The 24,261-nt window shown below is 45.1% G+C and overlaps 1 protein-coding gene across 9 annotated transcripts in view; it reads left to right on the top strand.

Moving 5' to 3' along the window:
* Positions 1-1,380: 1,380 nt before the first annotated feature.
* MYO3B (myosin IIIB) overlaps positions 1,381-24,261 on the top strand; it is a 327,845-nt gene continuing 304,964 nt past the window's right edge. For 8 of the 9 annotated variants that reach the window (XR_013228041.1, XR_013228040.1, XM_077319759.1 and 5 more), the window contains exon 1: positions 1,381-1,502. Coding sequence is in view for 7 of the 9 variants with exons in the window: in XM_077319759.1 (XP_077175874.1) it covers positions 1,480-1,502 (23 nt within the window). In the remaining 2 variants the exon portion in view is untranslated. Of the gene's footprint in view, positions 1,503-21,960; positions 22,106-24,261 lie in introns of those variants that run through there. The other variant, XM_077319760.1, reaches the window with a different exon arrangement.

Genomic DNA, 24,261 nt, shown 5'->3' with positions numbered 1-24,261 from the left:
GCAGTATGTATGTGTGTCTGTATTCCAGCTGCCACAATTGTGAGCATTTCCTGAGGCTGTACCCTTCTGTCCCTTTAACAGATGGTTTCATAAGGATACCTCATCTCTTTCCCTTTCTGTAGGACACCTGTAATTCTTTTACATACCTTAGGTAGGCATTGATGCTCTGTCCTCTCTTGCAAATGATAATGGTAGAAGGCACCATCAAGTGACAGCTGACTTATGATGGAGCCTGTAGGACCAGGGGTAGTCAAACTGTGGCTGTCCGGATGTTCATGGACTACAATTCCCATGAGCCCCACTTCTGTTCTTCTCTTGCCTTGGAAACCCTATTGCAGCAGTGGCCAAACTGTGGCTCTCCAGATATCCATGGTCTACAATTCCCAGGAGCCTTGGCAGGGGCTCATGAGGATTGTAGTCCATGGACATCTGGAGAGACACCCCTGCTGGAGGGTTTTCAAAGCAAGAGCTGTTCAGAGGTGGTTTGCCATTGCCTGTCTCCACACAGCAACCCCTTGTCTTTATTAGTGGTCTCCCATCCAAGAATTAACCAGGGCTGATCCTCCTTAGCTTGCAAGATTTGGCAAGATTGGGATTGCCTGGGCCCATCCAGCTCAGGGCATGGCCTGTGAGCAAAGGCTGCCCTAGGCAAAGGAGACCAAATAAAGATAAGGGTGAAGGATGTCGTGCAGAAAAGAACAGCACTGAATCCATGCAATCCGTGTTTGTGGCAAGGGCTGGCACAAATCACTAGAAATGAGACGCCGTTTCCAAACACTAGAAAAGGTGAGCATTTTTTCAGCTTTTGATAAAGATCCTGAGTTAAGTCTAGGCAGGAAGGTTACTGTGCCCTTCTCCAAACACAGGTGAGTTGGGCTGTTGTGAATCGATGCGAAATACAAGCAGTTTCTAAACGGTCGACTGGGGAAAGCTTGTCCACCAGCTTCTGAATCCGTGTCAGCAAAGCAGGAGACAAAATGGCTTGGCTTGAATAACATGTGCTGTAATTCTGGAAGCACATTAGCTGCTGATCAATGTAAAGAGGACTCGCTAGTGAAATTAAATCTTCATTAAGGGAGAGCGGGATGATATAAGTTGGAGCTGTCCAAAAGGCCTGGTTGAGAAATGTGACCAGGCTCACGAGCAGAATCACTCAGGTGGGGAGTGCAAGGCATCCAGCTTTTGCAAAGATTGCCTACTTCCCTCTCCCCTACGTGGAAGGTATGTGTTGGATGAGCATGCAAACCACGCAGTCATCTTCATTTCAGGAAGTCTCTCTGCATCCTCCCTTTACTTATAGAGATGGACTGTCATGGACTGTCATGGACTGTCATGGACTGTCATGGACTGTCATGGTTTGAGCTTCTTCTCTTCTGAGTGGCATCTCACACTCCTCCTCAAGTTCTTGTTAATTATTAAATCTTTATCTGTTCTAGGTTTATTTCACAGAAAGACAGTACTTTGTGATTGGGACAGCATATGGCGAGCAAGAACTATGGCAGGTAAGGAACAGAACTATTCTTTTAGCAACCTCTGGATTGGGGGTTGTGTTTGTTTTGCTGGCGGCGACTCTGCTTTAAAGGGAGAGTGTGAATGCATACAAGGGGGCATGTCTCCTTCGACAACCGTTGTTGAGTTGGCAAGAAAGTGTAGTCAAGGGTCGCAGGTGTCTTTAAGGTGGTCATGTACTCACTTGTTTCTTTTTACCCACCCGCCCCTTGCAATTTTCTAAGAACAGCAAGCTCTGAAGCAAATCAACGAAGATAGGAGGGAATTCTTGAAAAAGCAGAGACATCCTCTGACATTTGGAAAGGCAGGAGAGTGTGGAGTTTTTGCAAAGAAGTGTTTATGTAGTTGGTGTGTGCTTGCTCATAAAACAAATGCCAAAAGAGATGAGAGTCTTTCATTGGCTCTGCAAATGTTCCCTATGAAGAATGTGTGTAGTGGCTGGTGAATTATCATTACAGCTCATGGGTGGCTGAGTGTGCAGTCCTAAATCAAGCTACACCATTCTGAGCCCATTGACTTCAACTGACTTGGAATGGGTGTCACTCTGACCATTTACGCACTGGGAACTTCACTGCCCCAGCTCCTATGCAGGTGCAAAAATTGGGGGCAGATTAGGAGCACCGAGCCAAATGCTCCCCTGTGTGGGTGCAGGAAGAGGTGGGGCAACCTGCCACGACTAAAACTCCAGGCTACAGCCTGGCATGAAACCTCCAGTGCATAAACGGTCTCTGTGTAGGATTGCATTGTTACTACAGCATGTGAGTGGCTTACCATGTAATCCCAAATAAATTTACACCCTCCTTAGTGTCAGCTGAGTTTAACCTTGCAAAGAGGAGCAAAGCATCAGATTGCTTAAAAGAATAAAATAATTTATTGTGAAGAGAAACTAACCTTGTGTAGAAAGAGGGGAGAGAAAAGGTCCTGTCTAACTATTCTGTTGTCTTCATTCAGTTGCTTTGGGAGGCAAGCAGAGAGGAAGTATGCTCAAAGGAGCAGGAAGTCTCCAAGTGAGCCAATCAGGACATGTAGGGGGATTATTTGAAAAATATCAGGAAGTTCCTATTCTAGCTATGCTAAATACACACCTCCTCCATTGCCCCCTGTAGGATATTCATCGTATTTCGTTCAATCATGCACACTGCAGCTTTTCCATAGTCCAACCCTTAGCCCTTTGGATTCGTTGACGTAGAATGGGTGTAACTTTCTTTAACCCTCAGGGTTGCTTTGCAAGTGGGAATAAGGCCCATTGAAGTCAGTTTGATTTCCTTCTGCATAAACATACATTGGAGGGAGCTGAAAGAATGAAAGCAAGGGCTATAAAGGGAGGGGGGAATTTTAAAAAACATGGGTGAAAAGAATATATAAATTATCTGATTTGCTCTGTGGCAGCTTTTCTCAACTTTCTTTACTGTTGAGAAACCCCTGAAAATTCTTTAGGCTTCGAGAAACCCCAGAAGTGGCATGATCATGCAGAATGTGGATGGGAAGCAAAGCAGTGTACACCCTCCCCATCACTGGCCATTTTGGGAGGGTGGAGGAAGGTCAACATGACAATATATGGGCCTAAAAAGGTAAAGGCAAAGGTATCCCCTGTGCAAGCACCAGGTCATGTCTGACCCTTGGGGTGACACCCTCTAGTGTTTTCATGGCAGACTCAATACGGGGTGGTTTGCCAGTGCGTTCCCCAGTCATTACCGTTTACCCCCCAGCAAGCTGGATACTCATTTTACCGACCTCGGAAGGATGGAAGGCTGAGTCAACCCTGAGCCGGATACTGGGATCGAACTCCCAGCCTCATGGTCAGAGCTTCAGACAGCATGTCGGCTGCCTTACCACTCTGTGCCACAAGAGGCTCTATATATGGTCCTAGCACCCGATAAATTAATTAATTCTCACCCTTCCAGGGCTATCAAGAAACCCCAGGGTTTCATAAAACCTGCTCCATGGTCTCATCTCTTTAATTCAATGCAGCCATGCGAAGCAGTTCTTGCTTTTATTCCCAGAAAGATCACCATTCCATTCAGTGAGATGTCTGAGGGAGGGAGGAAGGAAGGAAGGAAGGAAGGAGGCAGGCAGGCAGGCAGGCAGGCAGGCAGGCAGGCAGGCAGGCAGCTACTATGGTTGCCAGCCTCCAGGTGGCACCTGGTGCTCTCCCAGAATTAGAGATCTCCAGACTACAGAGATCAGCTTGCCTGAAGAGACCAGGAGCTTCAAAGGGTAGACACTATGACACCATGTCCATACTGAGCTCTGTCTCCTCCAGAAACTCCACCCTTCCCCAGTTCCACCAGCATTTCCCCAATCCAGAGCTGGTAACCCTGAACACTATTCATCTTTTTTGCATTCCAAAGGGGTGAATCTTGCAGAAATTATGCTCTACATTCTTGTCTGTTGCTCCCAAGTGGCCAGGAAAGGTCATCAGTGGGTCAGTGGGATACTGAATTAGACAATAACATTTGTAAAAAAATTTAAGTATTATATTAAGTATTAAATGATTAAGTATCATTTATACTGATTATCATAGAATCATAGAGTTGGAAGGGGCCATACAGGCCATCTGCTCTACGTAGGATCAGCCGAAATTATCATCTAGTGCAGCCTTTCTCAGATTTTTTTATCATTGACAAACCCCAGAAATGTTCTTCAGGCTTCGAGAAACCTCTGAAGTTGTGTGATCGTGCAGGATATGGTTCGGAAGTATAGCTCTGTACATGCCCACCCAGGGTCCTTTCCCTTCCCACCCCCTCTAGGCCCATCCTTGTCCATTTTGGGGGGGGGGGTCGACATGACCATATATTTAAAATATATATTAAACATAATTAACTCCCACCCGTTTGAGAAATCCTTCCAGAGCCGTCAAGAAACCCCAGGGTTTCACAAAATTCTGGTTTAGAAAGCTGGTGTTCGACACTAAGATGGAATTGTCTGAAAGAGTATATATCGTCTGATGTTAGGGGGAACTGGAAAGGAAGGAGTCACTGGGAATGCAATCAGTAGCCTGAACTGTGGTTAGAAACTACAGCTAGATTTCCTGTTTGCTCCATTACAAAAGTCCTTCTGAGATCAGGGAAGCATACTTACATTTTTTTGGAAAAGATGGAGGGCATAAAAATTATGATGGCCCACAACAGAGAGACAGAAGGCAGGTCCACTGTATTTGTATAATGGAATTAATTATTGTTTAATTTTACTGTTTTGAAATTTTTAAAAGTTAAAAAGCTTCTTTTCAAGAAAGTTAATTGAAAACAGGAAGGTTTTAATGGAAGAGGTTTCTAGACAGTTTGTTTTGAGCTTAATGTTCACGCATCAGACTTCAGGCAAAATCATCTTTTATTCCTACTTGTGTATTTTGCTCTAACAAGGATCTTCTTTGGACCGTTTCCCACCTTTTGATGTTTACATGAGGGCTATAATGAAGGATTGTATGGCATGCAAAATAGAATCCAAAATTTAAACTGTTCACTTTGTTTACCATCTGCTTCAACACCTTCCCCCTTGATCTGCTGCTTTAATGTCATTTCATATTTTTGCTTTTATTTACCTGATAATGGAACCCAAACCATTCAGGAATTACGTCATGAACTAGTATCAAAGTCTGTGTTAAAAACGGGCTTTAGAAAGTGGTTGGACTCCTCCCATTTCCCGGCAGGCCAGAGGCCTCAGAGTGAGGTCAGGGAAGCTGGGCCTCCAGGGCCAGTGTTTTGCCTGCGGTGCCTTCCCCCCCTCCCCCGCTCTCCGGAGTAGTGAGACATACCATGGACATCTTTAGGATGCTTTGGCCTGATCCTGCGTTGAGCAGGGGGTTGGACTAGATGGCCTGTATGGCCCCTTCCAACTCTATGATTCTGTGATTCTATGATTCTATCTCACTAGAAGGGCAGCTGGCTCTTCTCCCACCTTTCGTACGGCCTGGAAGTGGCAGTAAGTGGGAAGAAGAGGGCATGGAAGCCCTGCAATAGACACTCGGAGGGGAAGTGCCCTCTTCTTGTTGGGTCCATCCATATCCCCCACTGAAGGTCAACTGGGGCCAGTTTTACCCAGTGCATTGCCGCACACAAACGGCATTATTAGGGCGACAGATGTGGTAACCGCTCTACTTGATAGTATCACTGATGTAATTCAGAAAGCGTTCGATGCTTCTTGCCTGTAGTATGAATTGACTTCATGAAGTGACCTTGTCCTGTTTGACAAAATTTGAGTCTTAAGGAACTTTAAGGCCGACAAAGTTTCATTTTGGGTACTAGGTAAGCTTTTGTGCGCATGCACATGAAATCTTATACCCAGCATAAAACTTTGCTAGTCTTAAAGGTGCCACTGAACTAAAAAAAAAAAAATTCTGCTGTTTCAGACGAATGCAGCTGCCCACCTGAATCTGTCTCCTGTTGGTTTGGTTTATGTAACCTGATTTTTTTTTCTTTTTAAAAAGAAAGCAATCAGCAGGCATTTCAGAGACCTGAGATAAACACATGAGATTCTTGTACATCTGGAGATAAGTCTCTCGTTAACGGTAACCTCACTGAAATACTATTACATGGAAATTGCAACAGAGTTTGTACCAAGATATTTTATCCAGTGATAGTGAAATGATTGTACTGCAGTCTAAGAATAAGACTGTAAAAATTACTGGGTGAGCATGGTTTGATGCGATACTAACAATTTATCTGCGCTTTCGGTATTTAAATCTATATATTGGGTATCTTTTATGAAGGGATGGTTGCGTTTATAACATTTTGCAAAGGGAACACTGACAAAACCAGTTTAAAATTTTGGGCTACTTATTCTAGTTATTGCTACACTAGTGTGGTGTAGTGGTTAGTCTAGAGCAGGGGTAGTCAAACTGCGGCCCTCCAGATGTCCATGGACTACAATTCCCAGGAGCCTGGGAATTGTAGTCCATGGACATCTGGAGGGCTGCAGTTTGACTACCCCTGCTCTAGAGTATTGGACCAAAATCTGGGAGGCCCAGGTTTGAATCTGCATTCTGCCATGGAGGATCACTAGTTGACCTTGGGCTTCTCACTTGGTTGTGAGGCAAAAACCAAAGGAGGGGAGAAGGTTGTTTTAAGCCACTTTGGGTCCTCATTGGGGAGAAAAGTGAGACAGAAATTTCTAAAGAAATAGCTATCCAACTACTTCCATTTAAAAAAACTTCGTTCCTCACTCTAATCAGCATTATAGCTCTCTAAAGTAGAGTTATGCTGCTGATTTGGTATGGTACAAGCTCCCCCCCCTCCCCCTCAGACTTATTCTGCATATCCTGAAGGAATCAAACCACCAGCTTTGAAAGACCAACAAAATGCACCCACAGTTTTGCTTACCTCAAAATTACTTCCACTGCTTTCATGACCGTATGCCTGGAGTTGTGGATGGGCGGGGAGGGTTCCATTAGGAGACAGTGTGAGGAGGCTAGATCTGCAGCACATTAAGATAGCCAAAAACGCGACAGTTGGGGCTGCTGCGCTAAGGTGATCTTCATTGTTGCAAGACAAAATGTAGTTTAGATTAGCACATTTTCACAGGGCTCGGCAAAGTTGTTCATCTGTGTAAAAGATCTGAGTCCTGTTAACTCGCAGATGCTCGTACCCTTGATGAAGCAAGAGAAATGCAGGAATCTTGATGCCGTGATCTGCAGTGTGTGGAGCCATGGCTGGTTTTGGTGCGCCCTGTGGTGGGGCAGCTGCCAGGACCGAGGGTTTCCAGTGGGGTCCTCTGCCACCGACTAGCCACCATGCTCCTCCCCTGTGTGCACTTCCCCCAGCCTTTCCCTTGCAATTGCTCTGCCACCATCACTCCTAGCTATAGGTAACTGGAAGTGAAGGTGGTGGGGAAGATGGCCCCATTTCCAAGAAGAAGGTGCTGTAAGGTCACCTCTGTGCTTGAAAGGAGACAGATGGAGCATAATGACAGGGTCTCAGCTATGGAGCATAATGACAGGGTCTCTCAACATTCCACAATTAAGGATACATCTGTCCATCAATATCCAATTTTGACATGTTTCATTCCTTCAGCTTGGAGTAGTGGCTAAGAATGGCGAACTCAAATCTGGGGAACCTGGTTGGATTCCCCTCTCCTTTGCAGGAAGCCAGCTGGGTGACCTTGGATCAGTCACCATTCCCTCGGAGCTCTCTCAGCCTCGCCTGCCTCACAGGGTGTGTTGTGTATGTGGCTTATTGGAACCACAGAGCGGGAACTGCAATTCAAACATCAGAGACTTGTAATTTATTTATTTATTTAGGTTTTTATACCGCCCTTCGCTACGGCTCTGGGCGGTTTACAGAAAACATTTGAGAACATTCACATGGAACAGTATCAGTATCAATATAACAATATAACAACAATAACATACCCACTAGAACTAAAACAGTATTTCGACAACATTAACTTTGACACACCCCTGGTAGGTTTGACCTCTCAGTCTGGGGTGGGGGGGACCTGTAGATGTTATGGGTCAGTTGGCCTCAAGCAAATGCCTGGTGGATGAGCTTTTTGTTGCAGGCCATGCGAAGGCCTGCAAAAATTATACCAATAATTGTATTGGTCTGTCCTGCTACTGGATTGTTTAAATGGGCCAATCAGTTTGAACCTGGGGAACCCGCATGGAGCCAATCACAGGCTTTGGTGGGAACTCTGGACTCTGTATAAGTTCAGGTGGGCTGTTAAGTTTGGTTCTGTGGTGTGATCTTAATAAAGAGCTCATGTTTCATTCTATGAGCGACTCTGCACCGTATTGAACCCACTCTTCAATAAGACAACGGTTCTCAACTTTCCTAATGCCGTGACCCTTTAATACAGTTCCTCATGTTGTGGTGACCCCCAACCATAAAGTTATACAAGTGTTCTTTCACAGAAATTCAACCAAACCTGACCAACGGCATGAAGATCCATTGTTCATGATTGTATATAAATTGGCAGGTGCCTTCAGTAGGAGCGGCAACAGTGGCAGCACCCCCCCCCCCAGCCAAGCTGCTCGCCCTGCCGCAACCCCTGTGAAAGGGTCGTTCGACCCCCAAATAAGTCCCAACCCCCAGGTTGAGAACCACTGCAATAGGGTGTCTGTTGTGGGGTGATTGTAAGCAGCTTGGAGACTGTTTTGGGTAGTAGAATGCGGGTTCCCCCCCAAAAATCTCTCTCTCCCCCCCCATTCCCCCCTCCCGAATTAAATCCAAACCAATGGTAACCAAATAACCTAAGCATTATTCCTGTTTGATCCTTGCATCTATTAAACATCTTCATTATGCTCCATGCTAATTTATTGCTCGTCCTCTATCTATATGGATAGACTAGTAACTTACATTTCCCCGCATCTGAAGAAGTGTGCTCATACCTTGAATATACCTTGATTGGTCTTAAAGCTGCCACTGGACTCCAATTTTGTTCTGATGCTTCTGACCAACATGGCAACCCCCCCCCCCCCCCGGCCGACAACCAGAGAGAAACACTCCTCACTTGAAGAGGAAGGAAGAGCCCAAAACAGCAGGGGAAGGACTAGTCCTCGCAGGCTCCGATCACAAGCAAGACAGAACAGGAAGCTCACCTCTGTCGCCTGCGCTCCAGTGAGATGGGGAATCTCCTGGAAACACACGCCAGCCATCAGCACCATGCTGCAAAAACAGCAGGAGCATCACAAATGAAATTGATGGAAGCCAGGCTGCTGGCGGGAGAGCGTGCCAGCTGCAGGACCAGCTGGAAAATGAATCTGCAATCAGCACCACAGAACAGAGCAGCAAGGGTCCAATGAACATGCACACTTGACAACAACAACAACAACGGTGCTTGGAAAGGCTCAAGTTGCGATCGGAGAAAAACTCTCAGAAGCACAATGCGTGGGGAGGATTCTCTGAGATCAGGCACCGATGCTACATTTCTTGAGCTGTTTTCTCTTGGAAGGTCTTGAGGGCTAGTGGCCCCAGAGCTATTCCTTCCCGTTGTCCCCCTTTCCTGGCAGCCTTCTATTCATGTACTGTCTCATTGGTTCTCATCCTTGCAAAGCACTCCGTTCGCATCCCATTAAAGTCCATGGCAAAACTCCCGTTGATTTTAGCAGGCAGGGGCTGCCGTCAGTGATTGGCTGGCTCCAGGCCCAGTCATTTCACCCGAGCGGCTTCCGCTGGCAAAACACTGTAGGGAATCTTCCTGCGTGATATTAGAAGTTCATCACCCCTTTTCGTAATTAGTCCAGAAGGGCTTGGCAGATGAAGACCACCACTTGCTTCCGTCAGTGCTCTTTATTTTTAGACCAGACTTTGCATTCAAACTTGGTCCTTCCCTCTGAGTTCTTTCTTGGTTTACGTTCAATGTGGCCTTCTGTTGTGGCTTTAACACTCTCTTCTCATTTCTGAAGAAGAAGAAGAGTTGGTTTTTATATCCCACTTGTCACTACCTGAAGGAGTCCCAAAGCGGCTTACAACGACCTTCCCTTCTTCTCCCCACAACAGACACCCTGTGAGGGAGATGGGTCTGAGAGAGCTCTGTCAGGACTGTTCTGTGAGAACAGCTCTATCAGGGCTGTGACTTGCCCAAGGCCACTCAGCATGTGGATAAGTGGGAATTCAAACCTGGCTCACCAGATTAGAAGCTGCCACTCCTAACCACTGCACCAATTTTCTGAAAAGGAATGGATTCATGGACATGTTCTTAGGTTGGTGAAGAACTGAATTGTCAAAAATTTGTATGCAAGCATATAGATTAGGATCCAGATTAGTACTGTCAGATCCCCCCATGGCCGGGAGGGGGGGATAGGGTTGCTAGTTCCAGGTTGGAAAATTCCCTGAGATTTGGGTGTGGGGCCTCGGGAGGCCAGGGATCTCAGTGGGGTACAATGCTTCTTCTTCTTCTTCAGTAATATCAGGGCTCTCTCAGCCTCACCCACTTCACAGGGCGACTGTTGTGGGTAGAGGAAAGGGAAGGCGAATGTACTGTATTTGCTGGCGTATAAGACGACTGGGCGTATAAGACGACCCCCCAACATTTCCACTCAAAATATAGAGTTTGTTACATTACATTACAGTACTATGGGCCACTATGGGCAGCTATGTCTATCCCAACTGAAGTGCAGCCGGTGTATAGGACGACCCCCCCCCCACTTGGAGGCATGTTTTTCAGGGGAAAAAAGTCTTATATGCCAGCAAATACTGTAAGTCACTTTGAGACTCCTTTGGGTTGAGTAAAGTGGCATATAAGAACCAACTCTTGTTCTCCTTCTTTCTAAACGCATTGATTTCAACAGACTTAGAATACATATTACTGGGGTTCTGGGTCTTCCCCCTGTGTCCTTTGTAACAGTTATTTGTGAGTTTGTGGGTTCTTCTCCGTTCCCATTCACATGGAGCCTGGTCGAGTCTGTGACCCTGGCTCATGGGGAGAAGGGGCTCCAGTCTTCTCCTGCATCCTTTTTCACAACTTGAAAAAGTCCTGGGAGGACACTTTAGTTAGGTATGCAGTCCAAGTTGTGCTAATGCAGGCTGCAATGCAAATGTAGGACTGTAAAACAACCCATCAGAGTCTCTAGTTGTATGAACTTATGAACCTGTGCCTGTTAAGGACCAATCAGCTTCTTTGATGGGCTAGCCAAACCATATATAAGTTCGTGTTGTTTTGTGTTTGGTTGGTGGTTGGATTCAATAAAGAGCTGTTGTTTCTGAAGAACTTCAAGGCCCATTCCGCACACGTTGGATATTGCACTTTCAATGCACTTTAGAAATAGGAAAATCCAGCTGCAAAAGTACAATGAAAGTGCTTTATCCAGCATGTGGAATCGGCCGTAGTCTGTGTTTACAGAACCCGCAGACTTATTAATTTTATTACACAGAACACAGGATGCGGACCTTGGACCCTATCTGTGTACTCCATTATAGAAAGAGGATGGATCCTAATCACTCTGTTTAAGATTGCATTGCGGAAGGCACTAATCCAAAAATGATAGGAGAGGGGAGGAACAAGTTACACAGTTTCTTTGGACCCCTAATTGTGGCATTTACAATATGATTGTGCACATGATGTAGATTAAGTACTCTCAGTCTCCTTTAGTAGCAGTTCCAATAAAAAATTCTGAATGGATTATAGAATTGATACCCTTTTGATCTAGAACATATCATTCATTTTATTTAATTTTCATCTATCCTGTCTTGCCCTTTCGGAATGTCTTTCTACATGTTTAGCATATAAACAGTCCGTATATATTGGAAATGCTTCATCATCGTATGCTCTAGATGCTATCAGTCTGGCGTATAGAAGCTGTTTTGAAAGGTTTTGTAGGCACCTTTATAGAAAAGGCATATTGTATGGGTTTTATCATTATCTTTTGTATCAATATTATTATATTATCCCTTGTATCAAATAAGGTTTCAGAAATTTCTGTTTATTTTTTTTAATTTCCAGAGTGTTAAACTGTCATTATTTCCTGCGATTAACATACAGCTTGAATTAGCTTATGTTTTATTATGAGGACTGTTTCAGCAAATAGGTGGAAAGCTTGTTTGGAGCTAGATGTTCCACTAAACCAGTGGTTCTCAACCTTCCTAATGCCACGACCTTTTAATACAGTTCCTCATGTGGTAGTGACCCCCAACCATAAAATTATGCAAGTGTTCTTTCACAAAAATTGAACTGAAACTGACCAATGGCATGAAGATCCATTGTTCATGATTGTATATAAATTGTTTTTCCCCCCAGGGTTTCTCAGTTCAGTTCTGCGTCTTGTCCCACCATGCTGATCTTGCTCTTTTCCACTGGTCCAGACAGACGAATGCTCTATCTCAGTGGTCCCCAACCTTTATTAGGCTGGGGACCGGCAGGGCATTGGGCCGCGCCCGCAGGGCCCGCACCCACGCTTCGGGCCGCGCCTGTGAGCCGCACCCGCGGGTCGGGCCGCACCCGCGGATCAGGCCGCACCTGCGCGGCCCGGCCCTGATTCCCTCTCCCCGCCCTCCCGCAGTAAGTAGCTTCCCGGGCCGCAAGCTTGCGGCCTGGGAAGTTTTTTACTGCGGGGGGGGGGGCGGGGAGAGGGAGCCGCGGCCCAGCGCCATGGCCTTTGCGGCCCGGCGCCGGGCCGCGGCCCGCAGGTTGGGGACCACTGCTCTATCTCAATCTACCCCGCAAGGCTGTTGTATTAGATGGCGCCCCCCCTGGCCAAGCTGCTTGCCCTGCCGCGACCCCTGTGAAAAGGTTGTTTAATCCCCAAAGGGGTCCCAACCCCCAGGTTGAGAACCACTGTACTAAGCTAATATACACTGAAGAAAGTTTTTAAAGATGGAACCAACGTATTTTGATTTCATGGATGGACAGCAGCTCTGGCCAGTCGGGTGACAGGCCAATTGGAAGGTGCGAAATGCCTTCCGATTGGCCTCTCACCACCAGAAGCCATAGCTCAGGTCCAGCAGCCGGACCGACCACCGGAGTAGGTGATCAGCCCGGCCGCTGGCCTCACCGCTGGGGAGGGGGCCGGGATGGCTTCCCTGGGGCCCTCCGAACATGCCCACCACGTCGAAGAAGTGGGGGGCCGGCAGGGATCCCTGAATCAGCGGCCGCGGGGTGCGGGGAGCCCTTCAAAGCCCGTCCTTAGGGATGGGCTTTGATCTAGTAAAACAATAAAACCACAACAATACTATTTATTTACACCAAAAAAAGGAAACCAGAATATCTGGACTCCAAAGTTGGCAACTCTACCTGATGCCATTATACTGCATGTCCTTTAATGATATGACATGTGGAAATGAAAGCATGCTGTAATCAATAGCTGTAATGATCTCTCTGTTTTCAAGCTGTTAGATCCACCCTCTCTTTCTCTATTGTTTCCAGTTAGAACCCCTTTTCTAGGGCGATAAAACTGTGTTTATGTCTCCTATTGTACATGTTGCTTTCCAGATACATTGGAAGAGCTTCTGCCTAGCTATTTACTTGCGGTAAACTTTCAGCAAATGGTGTTAGCCCTTGACGACAAATCAGCATGAATATTTTATCAGTCAGGCTTGTATATTGTTACACTTGAGGCTTGGGATTGATGTGCCTCGGTTTAACTTCTGTCGGCTAAATATCTTGGTTCTTTTGTAATCCAGTTGAGGGTTGAATGTCAGCTCTAGCATGTAAAGCCCAAAGGATGGCCCAGGGTTTCCTAAGAACTGCCTTAACATAAAGAAGAGAAAACGGGATTGAAAGGTAGGTTGATGGATTTCCTTGTTTGAATTGTGCACTGGAATTTCCATCTGTTTTTAGTCAAATGGCATATTAGTCGGATTAGTTTAAAGGATTAGCTCCATTCATTGTGGAGAAGAGTTGGAAACACTGGCCAAATAAGTGCTTTGGATAGGCTGTGTAGTTTTTATGTGGGCCGTAGTGAAGATAATGCCTGGCATTGTTATGGGTGTAGAAATATGGCTTAGATATTTCAAGACCCCTTGGCAGAGGATGCTATGTGTTAGTTCATCTCCGTGCAGGGATATAGGTTTTTCTGTCTTCATCACAATTCCCTAATGAAGAGTTTGATTTTTACCCAGAGGCATTAAAGGCAAACTGCTCCATTAGATAGGAAAAAAACAATGAGATGCACCACAATGTGGTGTGGTGGTTAAGAGCAGCAGCTTCTGATCTGGTGAGCTGGGTTTGATTCTCTGCTCCTCCTCCACGTGCAGCCAGCTGGGTGATCTTGGGCTGGCCACAGCACTGATAAAGCTGTCCTGACAGAGCAGTGATATCAGGGCTCTCTCAGTCCCACCTACCTCACAGGGTGTCTGTTGTGGGGAGAAGAAAGGGAAGGTGATTGTAAGCTGCTTTGAGACTCCTTCCGGTAGAGAAAAGTGGAATATAAAAACCAGTTCCTTGGCCATTTCTGCATGGAGGGGTAAAACACGAATGGCTTCCTGCTGGCAAATGTGGGATGGGAAATCTTGTATTTGCTGCTCTCCTCAATGGGAGATCCCTCCTGCATTTTCCCTCTGCCCCTTCAAGATTTTTTGCCTCCTGAGGAGGCTGCAAGGGAAAACAAGCCAAACTTCTCTCTCCGCTCCTTGGTTTGCCAATCACAGCAAGCCACCAATCAGAACACAGCAGTTCTCTCCTGGACTGAAACCTTCTCCCCCCCCCCAGCCCTGAAATTAATATTTTTAAAAAGCCACTTCCACATTGCTATTTGGTAATGCTATAACACAGATGCATCTTTAGTAAAATCAACACTGTCCTGTTGCTATGGAGAAACGCCAGAACAATACAGCACTCTCCCGCACCCACTTTATTTCTCTCTGAGTAGATTTCTGAGACGCTGCAAATTTCCCTGGAGCACAAGAAGATATTTTGTGCTAATGGTTGGCTTTAAAACAAGCTGCTCAGACCCCTGTATGACTGGCAGAAGGCAGTCAGATCAACCCCCCCCCCCCCCCATTTCCCAGCTCATCTCCAGAAGATGCAAATAGGACTGTTTTTGCCTGCCTAAGAAGGCTGGACAGGTAACTGAAGCCCAGAAATACATTTTGTGCTAATGGTAGGCTTAAAAACAAAGTGCACACATTGCTGAATGTTCGGGAGAAAGCTGCTTGATCATACCCCCCCCCCTTCCCAGCTCATTTCCCACCTCCAGAAAACAAAAATGGGGCTGTGTTTTGCCTGCCTGATCCCAAGAAGACTGTAGACACTTTAAAGAAGATTTTATTTCATCTTCGATAATGTAGGTTTGCAGTTCTGCTGCAACACGGACCACACCATTTTAAAAAACAACAACGTCAAATCAGGAAATGGAGAGGGGAGGGGAGGAGTGAGGGCAGGACAAAGCTGCTGAGGCTATCTATCTATCTATTTATTTATTTATATTTGTATATCACCCTCCCCGAAGGCTCAGGGCGGCTTCCCCCTTCATACGGTCATATCCCTGGTGGCTCACCAGTAGTTCACATGACTTATGTGAAAGGGCATGCCGCCAACATGCAAAGGCTGTCCAGGAACATTTTCGTTGTGTGGAAATGGTCCTCCTTCTCTTCTTTAGTATGGAAACCAGCATTACTCCCTGCCTCTGGTAATCCTAGCCCGTGATAATCAGGCTTGCTTCTGCTTGCAGAGCCCATTTGAGTTTTGTTACTTGGTAGAGTTATCAACTTTGGGCTGGGAAATCCCTGGATTCTTTGGGGGAAGGTAATGGGGTCTAAGAAGGGCAGAGTTTAGGGGAGGGCGAGGGAGTTAATTGTGGCATGCCATAGGGTCCATCTTCCAAAGTGGTAATTTTCTCTAGGTGAACTGATCTTGGTTGCCCAGAAATCAGTTCTATTCCCAGGAGATCTCCAGTTGCCACGTGGAATTTGGCAGCCCTGTGACTTGTCATCCTGGGATTTATGTAGAAAATCTTTGTGTTGCCTTCCTAGGAAACCTGCCCCAGGCAGCTTGCAAAACAATACATAATCAAAACGGTAAAACCTTAAACATTAAAATCCCAGTCAGAGCATAAAAACACCAAGCTGCTGGAAATGAATTTAACAGTGAACAGGCGAAACTCCCTATAGAAGTGGTGTTAAAAGAAAATTCAGTCCCTTCGTTAAAAGCCTAAGTAAACACAAATGTTTCGGTCTTATAGCTAAAAAAGACGAGAGGAGGTACCAGGTCAAGTTAAAGGGGAAGGGCTTGAGGTGCCACTACTGAAAAGGCCTTGTGTTGTAGAATGTTTGGAAGTGGCACTTATATTAAGGCATAACTGGTTGCATGGTTTGCCACTTCTCAGATAGTGGTCCAGATACAGGGAAGATGACTTTGGCCCTGAGGCAACATTGACCTTGAAAGTTACAGCAGTGCTTGTAATTATTGGCATGAATTTAAATATTGTGGTTGAAATCCTAAATGCATCTTAAATAAGATCCAATTAACTACATGGGCCTTACTTAAAATAAGACAGGAAGTCTTAAGCAGCAAAACTTGCCTATACACCTTCCTGAAGGCAGAATATTCATTTATTTATTAAGTAACATTTTATTCTGTTCTTCGAAGAAGGAGTGGGCATCATTCTCCCAACCACCACTTTATTCTCACAATAACCTTGTGAGAGGTTAGGCTCTAAAATACAGAGAGAAACTTAAGGTCTAACACCTGAGAGCGTATTAGGATCTGGGTCTTCCACATCTTAGTTTGTTACCCTAATCCAGCCAGCAACCCCCAGCAGAATTCGGAGCAGAGCCAGGTGTGTTGATGTCATGCGGGTGCATTCACATCAGTGGCCTTGTTTTAAGCCAACCAAAATGTGTGTGCATCATACTTAGCCCAACATACGCTCCTGACATTTAGTACTCCCACCCAAGCAGCCATTTTCTCCTGGGGAATTGACATCTGTAGGCTGGAGATCAGTTTTAATTCTGGGAGATCTTCAGGCCATACCTGGAGACTGGCAAACCCAGAGTAAACTTTTTTTTCTGGTCTCCAAGGCATCATTTAAAAAATCAGTTCAATTATCACTAATGGATTCCGTGGCTCTCTAAATATTTCAGAATCTATCAAATGTCACAACAGCATGAATAATTCATTGAAGAAAATTACCTTTGTGCTGTTTGATACATCAGGAGCAATCCCCTCCCTGCCGAAACACGGTACTAAAACCATTGATCATATCCTAAACCTGAGTAAGTGTAAAAGTATGATGTGCAATGTCATTTGGGAACACTTTTTGCTGCCATTTTCAGACAGGAAAAGATATATATATATATACACACCCACCTACACACACACACACACACACACACACAGATATATATATATATATATATGTATGTATGTATGTATGTATGTATGTATGTATGTATGTATGTATGTATGTATGTATGTATGAGCCTCTTGTGGCGCAGAGTGGTAAGGCAGCCGTCTGAAAGCTCTGCCCATGAGGCTGGGAGTTCGATCCCAGCAGCCGGCTCAAGGTTGACTCAGCCTTCCATCCTTCCGAGGTCGGTAAAATGAGTACCCAGCTTGCTTGCTGGGGGGTAAACGGTGATGACTGGGGAAGGCACTGGCAAACCACCCCGTATTGAGTCTGCCATGAAAACGCTGGAGGGCGTCACCCCAAGGGTCAGACATGACCCGGTGCTTGCACAGGGGATACCTTTACCTTTACTTATGTATGTATGTATATATATATACACACACACACACACACACACACATACATACATACACACACACACACACCACCCTTCCCGAAGGCTCAGGGCAGTTTACAGGAAACAGAAAAAAGATACAGATAACATATGGTAACAATAGGTGATAACAGTAATCCTTATACATTGTTGTTCCTCTGTATATTTATGAAACATCCTAGGGGGTGGGACATGCCCGGCTGTCTAAGTTAGAATAGGGCCAATCAGGGTGCAGCCAGCTTTGCCCTGATTGTCCCTGCCCCTGCAGCTCCTGCCCTCCGTCCCTGGACTCTAGCCTCTTTGCTCTCAGATGTCTCAGTGCCTGGAGCTAGCAGCAGGTAAGGGGAGAGGGTCCTGGGCAAAGGGTTATGGTGGATGGCCTCCTAACGAGGGCCTCTTGGCCTGCTAGGCTGGGCCTGCTGACGAGGGCCTCCCAACCTGCTGACTGCCTGCTAAGGAGCTCTGTCCTGGGCCTCCTAACGAACTGCCCAGGCCCCACCCACCCCACATGATCTGGCTGGGAGCTGCAGCCCACTTAAGCCACTTAAGCTGCCTGGCCAGGGGCCAGGGAAGGGAACACCTTCAAGGCCTGTTCTTAGGAACGGGCTTTGAAGCTAGTAACATAATAACAATAACCTTAACATGATTACAAACATAACATTAGAAGAGATGGTACTGTAAAAGAGCCTCAGCTCAACTCTTACTGAGACCCAGTGGGTTCGGCAGATTAATGGTAGTTGTAGTAGGAGGAGGGGGGGGGCTTGGGGGCCAATTGGAAGCGGCGGTTCAGGTCGACCTCATCCAAATGCCTGGTGGAGGAGCTCCCTTTTGCAGGCCCTGTGGAACTGTTTAGGTCCCCTCTTTAAGTGCACATGCATAATAGGTTCAGAGGTCCCCCCCTTCTGACTGTACATGGATCATCCTCAGAATTTTATGCATGACCCATAATATGGGAGTGGGAGGCTGCATTCAGAAGGAAAACCCTGGAAGGTCAGCTGTTTGCACAGAGCGTTCTGTAGATTATGGGCTTTTATGAGAAAGTAGAGAATTTTGGTAGCTGGATTAGATCTGTAGCTCATATGTTACTTTAAAATGTAGCAGGCATTACTCTAAACAGAGTGTATTTCATAGAGATCCCTGCTACCATGCCCTGCCTCTCACCACCAATCAGCTGGTCATTAGGGAGGTTTAACTAGAAACAGGAGGAAGGCCCAGTTTACATCGCTGGCAATGTGTTGACATCACTTTTGGTACACACCAGAAGTGACGTCAACACATTGCCAGCGATGTAAACTGACATCATCATGCTAGTGGTGTTGCAGTGATGCTCTGGTATTTGGGCAAAAACTCTGTGGTAGAAGCCATTTTCACCATAGAGTTTTGGACTTGATACCAAAGCATCACTAAATAACCATGTTACTGGTAATTTAGCCTGGGTCTCCTTCCTGCTCCTACCGCTTTTCCTGTTTCTTCTGAGAGCACTCTTATTCCAATTTTTTTCTGGAATTCAAGCTGAGTAGCTATTTCTGTAATGCATAATGTGTCCCACCCACCTGTAAGTCTACTGTTCATTGCCTGGACTGTCATTATCACCAAACCACATCCTCTTCTCCCTCCTCACCCCAGGTGTGGTTTATGAATTCACGGGGCTTATAGCTCTAGAGCCAGTTAAAGAATTTGTGGGGCCATAGCAGAGTACTATTGAGATGGAAGCAGCAGGGGGCGCAGGGGACCCCAGCAGTCGAAAGTGGTGTCACTACGAGTATCCTTGAAGAGGGAAAGGGGTGGAGGAGAAATACCACAGCCCTGATCCATGGGAGGAAGACATCATGTGGGGCCCCTGGAAAAGTGAGGCCCATATCACATGCTACATGGATAAACTGGCCCTGTCCTGCCCCGAAAACAGAGTTTAATTTTTTAATTGCACTAATGTATCAATATATCGATACACTGTTGTATTGATAGATACAGGTTTCATTTACCTTAGTGGGATACAAGTGTGCAGTTACCCCTGCAAAGCAGCCATTTTTGCCTGGAGATTTGATCTTTGTCGTCTGGAGATGAGCAGCAATTCCAGGAGATCTCCAGGCCCCACCTGGAGGTTGGCTGTCCCTGGTCTGGAAATATGCCTTGAGGTTTGGAAGTAGGGCATCAAAAGTGTATAATGCCTCTGCAGTCACCTAACTAGCCACATAGCACCCCCTGACCTATTTCAGGTCAAGAAAACCTTGCAGAGAGGAGGTAAGGTTGCCAGATTGGTGTAGGTTCATGTTCTGGAATTCCGCACTACCTAGGTGTGCACAAACCTGACTATGGTCAAGACTGCTGTGCACAGAGAGCCCTCCTTTTAGGGTTTCCAGTTTCCAAATGAGGCACTAAACCCACACCAAACCATGAGCTAGTGCACATTGTATTACAGAACGCAACGGGTTTTACTGCTAGTATTACTATAAAAGGAAACTTTCCCAGGATCTCTCAGGCTCAGTTTGGAGAGAATATCTGTTGTTCCTGATTCTTGTGCAGCTGGCTGTAGAGCCATGTGGGCTATAACTACTGCCACAGAGCTATGTGGGCTGCAGTCATTTCTAGGATATGTGGCTCTGAAACCAGATAGTTCATCACAACCTTTGGAAAGAGACAGATACAAGAGGATAGTTGTAGGCAGTCACCTATGTGGCATCCTGGAAGTACTGGGCAGGTGTTCATTCCACACGTAACTTGACCTTGTGGCTTGCTGAATCATGATTTCTTTTCCCAGCTGCTCCTTAGCATCAAGCAGTTGTTATCCTCGGTAATATCTAGTTTCACTGTTGGGCTTCCTCAGTTGTGTTATAATAACTGCACATGACCAAAAAATTCAAACAGATTTCTTGGGTAACAGGATACACCTCTAGGATAATAGTCTTGGTTGTTTGTGATGATGATTATTAAAGATTCTGAAGACAACAAACCTTCCTTTCTGCTTAATGTTGACCTGCAGTTGAAGTATACGAATTCTTCTGAAATTTACAGGTTATATTTAGCCACCCTTTCCCATCCTTGCTTGTACATATCCTCCTGTGTAGATTTCTACTTTGTTATCTTGGTCTTTTCTGCAGCCAGTCATCGTGACTACCATCTACTTAATCTAGCATTGCTAGATCCAGGTTGGAAAATCCCTGGAGATTTGTGGGTGGAGTCTATGGAAGATAGTGGGAGGGACCTCAAGAAGGTATAGCCTTACTGTTTACTCTGTAAACCAGCTGTTTTTATCTAGGGGAATTGATCTCTGTCATCCAGAGTTCAGTTGCAATTCTGAGGGATCTCCAGCTCCCACTTTAGTATTGCCAGCTGGATTGGGAAATACCTGGAGATTTTAGGATGAAACCTGGGGAAGGCAGAAAATTGGGAGAGGAGAAATATCTGCCAGGTATAATGGCAAATTAGTCACCCTCCAAAGCAGCCATTTTCTCCAGGGGAACTGATTCTGGTTAACTGAGATCAATTGTAATAGCAGAAGATTTTCGGATGCCACCTGGAGGTTGACAACCCTGACTTAAACTGACTTTCTAATCCAGTGCTGATCTAACTAGACATGAAGCTTCTCCAGCCATTTGATTTCAACCCATTTCCACAAAGGAGAAATGGGAGCCCTTTGGTTTCTCCTGCCTTAAAAAACGCCTACTCCAAAACGTTCCATGTCAGATAACCCTGAATAATACATTTATAATTTATGAATCTTAATGTATGGTTTCTTTTGATAAATCCCTTCATAAAGATAGCGGCCAAAGTAACTTTAAAATTAATAGATTCTATCTCACATGCCTATTATTATTATTTGAAGCCTCTTAGAGAAGGGAAATTATGTAAATTGGTGTCACGCTAGGCTACTTGCAGGCATGCTGGGAACGCATAACAATTAGCTTACCGATGAAAACATTTCATCACTGGCACATAAGGGCTGCAGTCCCTATGAACTGTTTATTGTTATTATATTTTCGTGACCTAAGACTAATGACTGTTTTTAAGGGGAAAAAAACTACTTGAAAAGGCAGGCTAATAAATCTGCCACTTTAAACATTTTGGAAGATGACCGATTGCCCTTCAGAGCGCAAGGTGCATTGGAAAGCAATAGATGAATGCATTAAGAAATAAACGAAACAGCCAGCTCTTGCTCCCAGTTGGTTGGCAGCTAAGTGGCTTTTATTCTGCAGCCTTAAACGTGTAAAAAGGCTCGATAAATAGATCAGACTCAGGACCAATTAGCGTCACTTTAATCTGTAGCAATAATGAAGTGAAGCTGCTTGGAGGTTGCACCAGTTTATCCATATCCTCCACGACAGGCATCTTAAGTTAGCAGCAAGCGCCATACTTTGTGGCCGGGGAGATGTCAGGGAACGCTATGGAAAATAAGCTGTGCGTTGCGTCTCGGGCCGAGAGAAAATTCGTGCTTGGGGGAAGAAAACCTCCCTCCAAGTCGTGAAGAAGTCTGAAACTCCCTTTGCGGGACAAAAGCCCGACATGATGTAAGCCCTTTTTTTTCTAGATAGAAAAATTAGGTCACTAATATAACCCTGCAGTTCTTTTCTCTCCTCCCTGCCTTTTTAGATTTCTTTCTCTGTCTTATAAGCGCATCTTTTCAGAGCCTTGTGAGCAGAACAGGGTGACGGATCACTTTGGTAGAATAGGTCGTCGTTGTTGTTCTTCTACAGTGTATTTTCTCCGTTCCATCTAACGTTGAATGCCATGTGCCTTTTGTCCTTGCTGTTAAATTGCTGTCAAAGGAAGGTGTAGCAAAAAAAAAAAAACCTTCTTGGGTATTGATTTTCCGCATCCAGGGAGCATAGTTCAAACTCACTTGATTAGCCACCTGCAGTTTGTAAACGAGTGCGCTCAAGAGATTATAAACTTCATTTCAACACCACAAGCTGAAGTCTAACAGCTATTATCCCTTGATCACTCCCCCCCCTATATTTAAACCACCCACACAGCCATTTTGCCTAAGTAATAGCACGTTCTTTGGTTTTACAACTAGCTTGTGTCGCAGGGAACTCTCCGTAGAATAATGAAATCTTAGTTTTGTCAGTCAATTACTTACGCAAGCAATAATTCCATAATTTTCAATGCTTTCTTTCATCCTGATTTCTCAGTATAGTTGGATACATGATCTTGATGGTAGAATAATCAGTAGTCACATTCATGGGCAGCTGAGGTTCTCACAATGCGGTCCTAAGCAGGGTTAAGACCTTCTAAATCCACAGAATATAATCAGTATAAAAGGAGATAACTCTCTTTAGGATTGAACTGTCAGTGTCCATTTTTGGGTAGACACATGGGTCTTGCTATTGCTTTCTATAATCACTGTAAATATTCTGTTACTTCCCTTTCAGACTCTGTAAAGGCATGGGAGCCAGTGGTGAAATTGCTCCCCGTCTTGACTGATTTATTTTTCCCTGCCGCCTTATTTTTTCAGGAATTGATTTACCTTTTTTTCATAAATTGATTTACTTTGCAAGAACCACTTTTTGGGACAAATTAATCATTATCTTGACCCATAGAAAATAATTACATTTTCCTCAGTGAGCGCTCTGAGTGTCGAGAAAAACAGGCACTTCACCAAAAGCAGCAAATGAGTAGAAATGATTACATTATTAGGGAAATGTTGAATTCAGAACCATCGGTCTTTCATAGCTGGATATTTTAAAGCTTCTTTTCCTGCATTCTCAATTAAAAATTTTCAGCTAATGACTAAGTATCCTTTTTGTTAATGGCAAGAATTTATTTAACTGAATTTACACCTTCCCTTTCTCCCCAATATGGATCCAAAGTGGATTACATTGTTGCCCTCTCCTCCATTTTATCCTCATGACCCTGCAAGGTAGGCTGGGTTGAGCAGGTGTGACTGGACCAAAGTCACCCTGAGGGGATTATTTCACAACAGACTAGGGATTCGAATCAGGGTCTCTCAGGCACTAGTCCAACATTCTAATCACTACAGAATATTATCGATTGATTTATATTTTTATACCGCCCTTCCCTACGGCTCTGGGCAGCTTACATAAAACATTTTAGAATGTTTAGATAGAACAATATCCGTATCAATATAACGATAACAATGACATGCCAACTAGAATAACTAGAACAACATTTCAGCAACAATAGCTTTGACACTCCCTCGGTAAGTTTGACCTCTCCATCTGGTGGGGGGGACTTGTAGATGTTTTGGGTCGGTCAGCCTCAAGCAAGTGTGTGAATACGAAGGTAGTCTTTGTATGATCAGTTGCATGAAAACCACCAAAGTGTAGAATGGGCACCAGAGAGCCATTTATGCTGCTGTGGTAGACCTTTGTGTAACTGAATCAACCCTAGCCAGTGGTGTTCTCAGGCCTAGTGCTGCATAGTCAGTTCTTGTTGCTAAAAATATTCTTCTCAAGCCCTCAGGTGTATGTGTTTGTCATGCTGCTCTTGCTCAATTCTTGTCAAGCTTTTGATTTGTTGTCATCTTGTCAATTGGGAGGCTATTGTCCTATTCCGCTGTATGGGCCAAAGCCTTGATGGCTGGTGGAGGAGGCCTGTGGGCCTTATTCTGCTTACAGCATGTTTCTGATAAAATCAAGTAAAAAATAAACATTTTGGTATATATATCATAGTCTCCACAGATTATGGTCTCCACAGAGAAGCT

The sequence above is a fragment of the Paroedura picta genome, chromosome 2 (assembly GCF_049243985.1).
Source record: "Paroedura picta isolate Pp20150507F chromosome 2, Ppicta_v3.0, whole genome shotgun sequence".
NCBI lineage: Eukaryota > Metazoa > Chordata > Lepidosauria > Squamata > Gekkonidae > Paroedura > Paroedura picta.
Note: the sequence above shows the minus strand (reverse complement) of the source record. Positions and strands in the feature narration are given on the sequence as shown.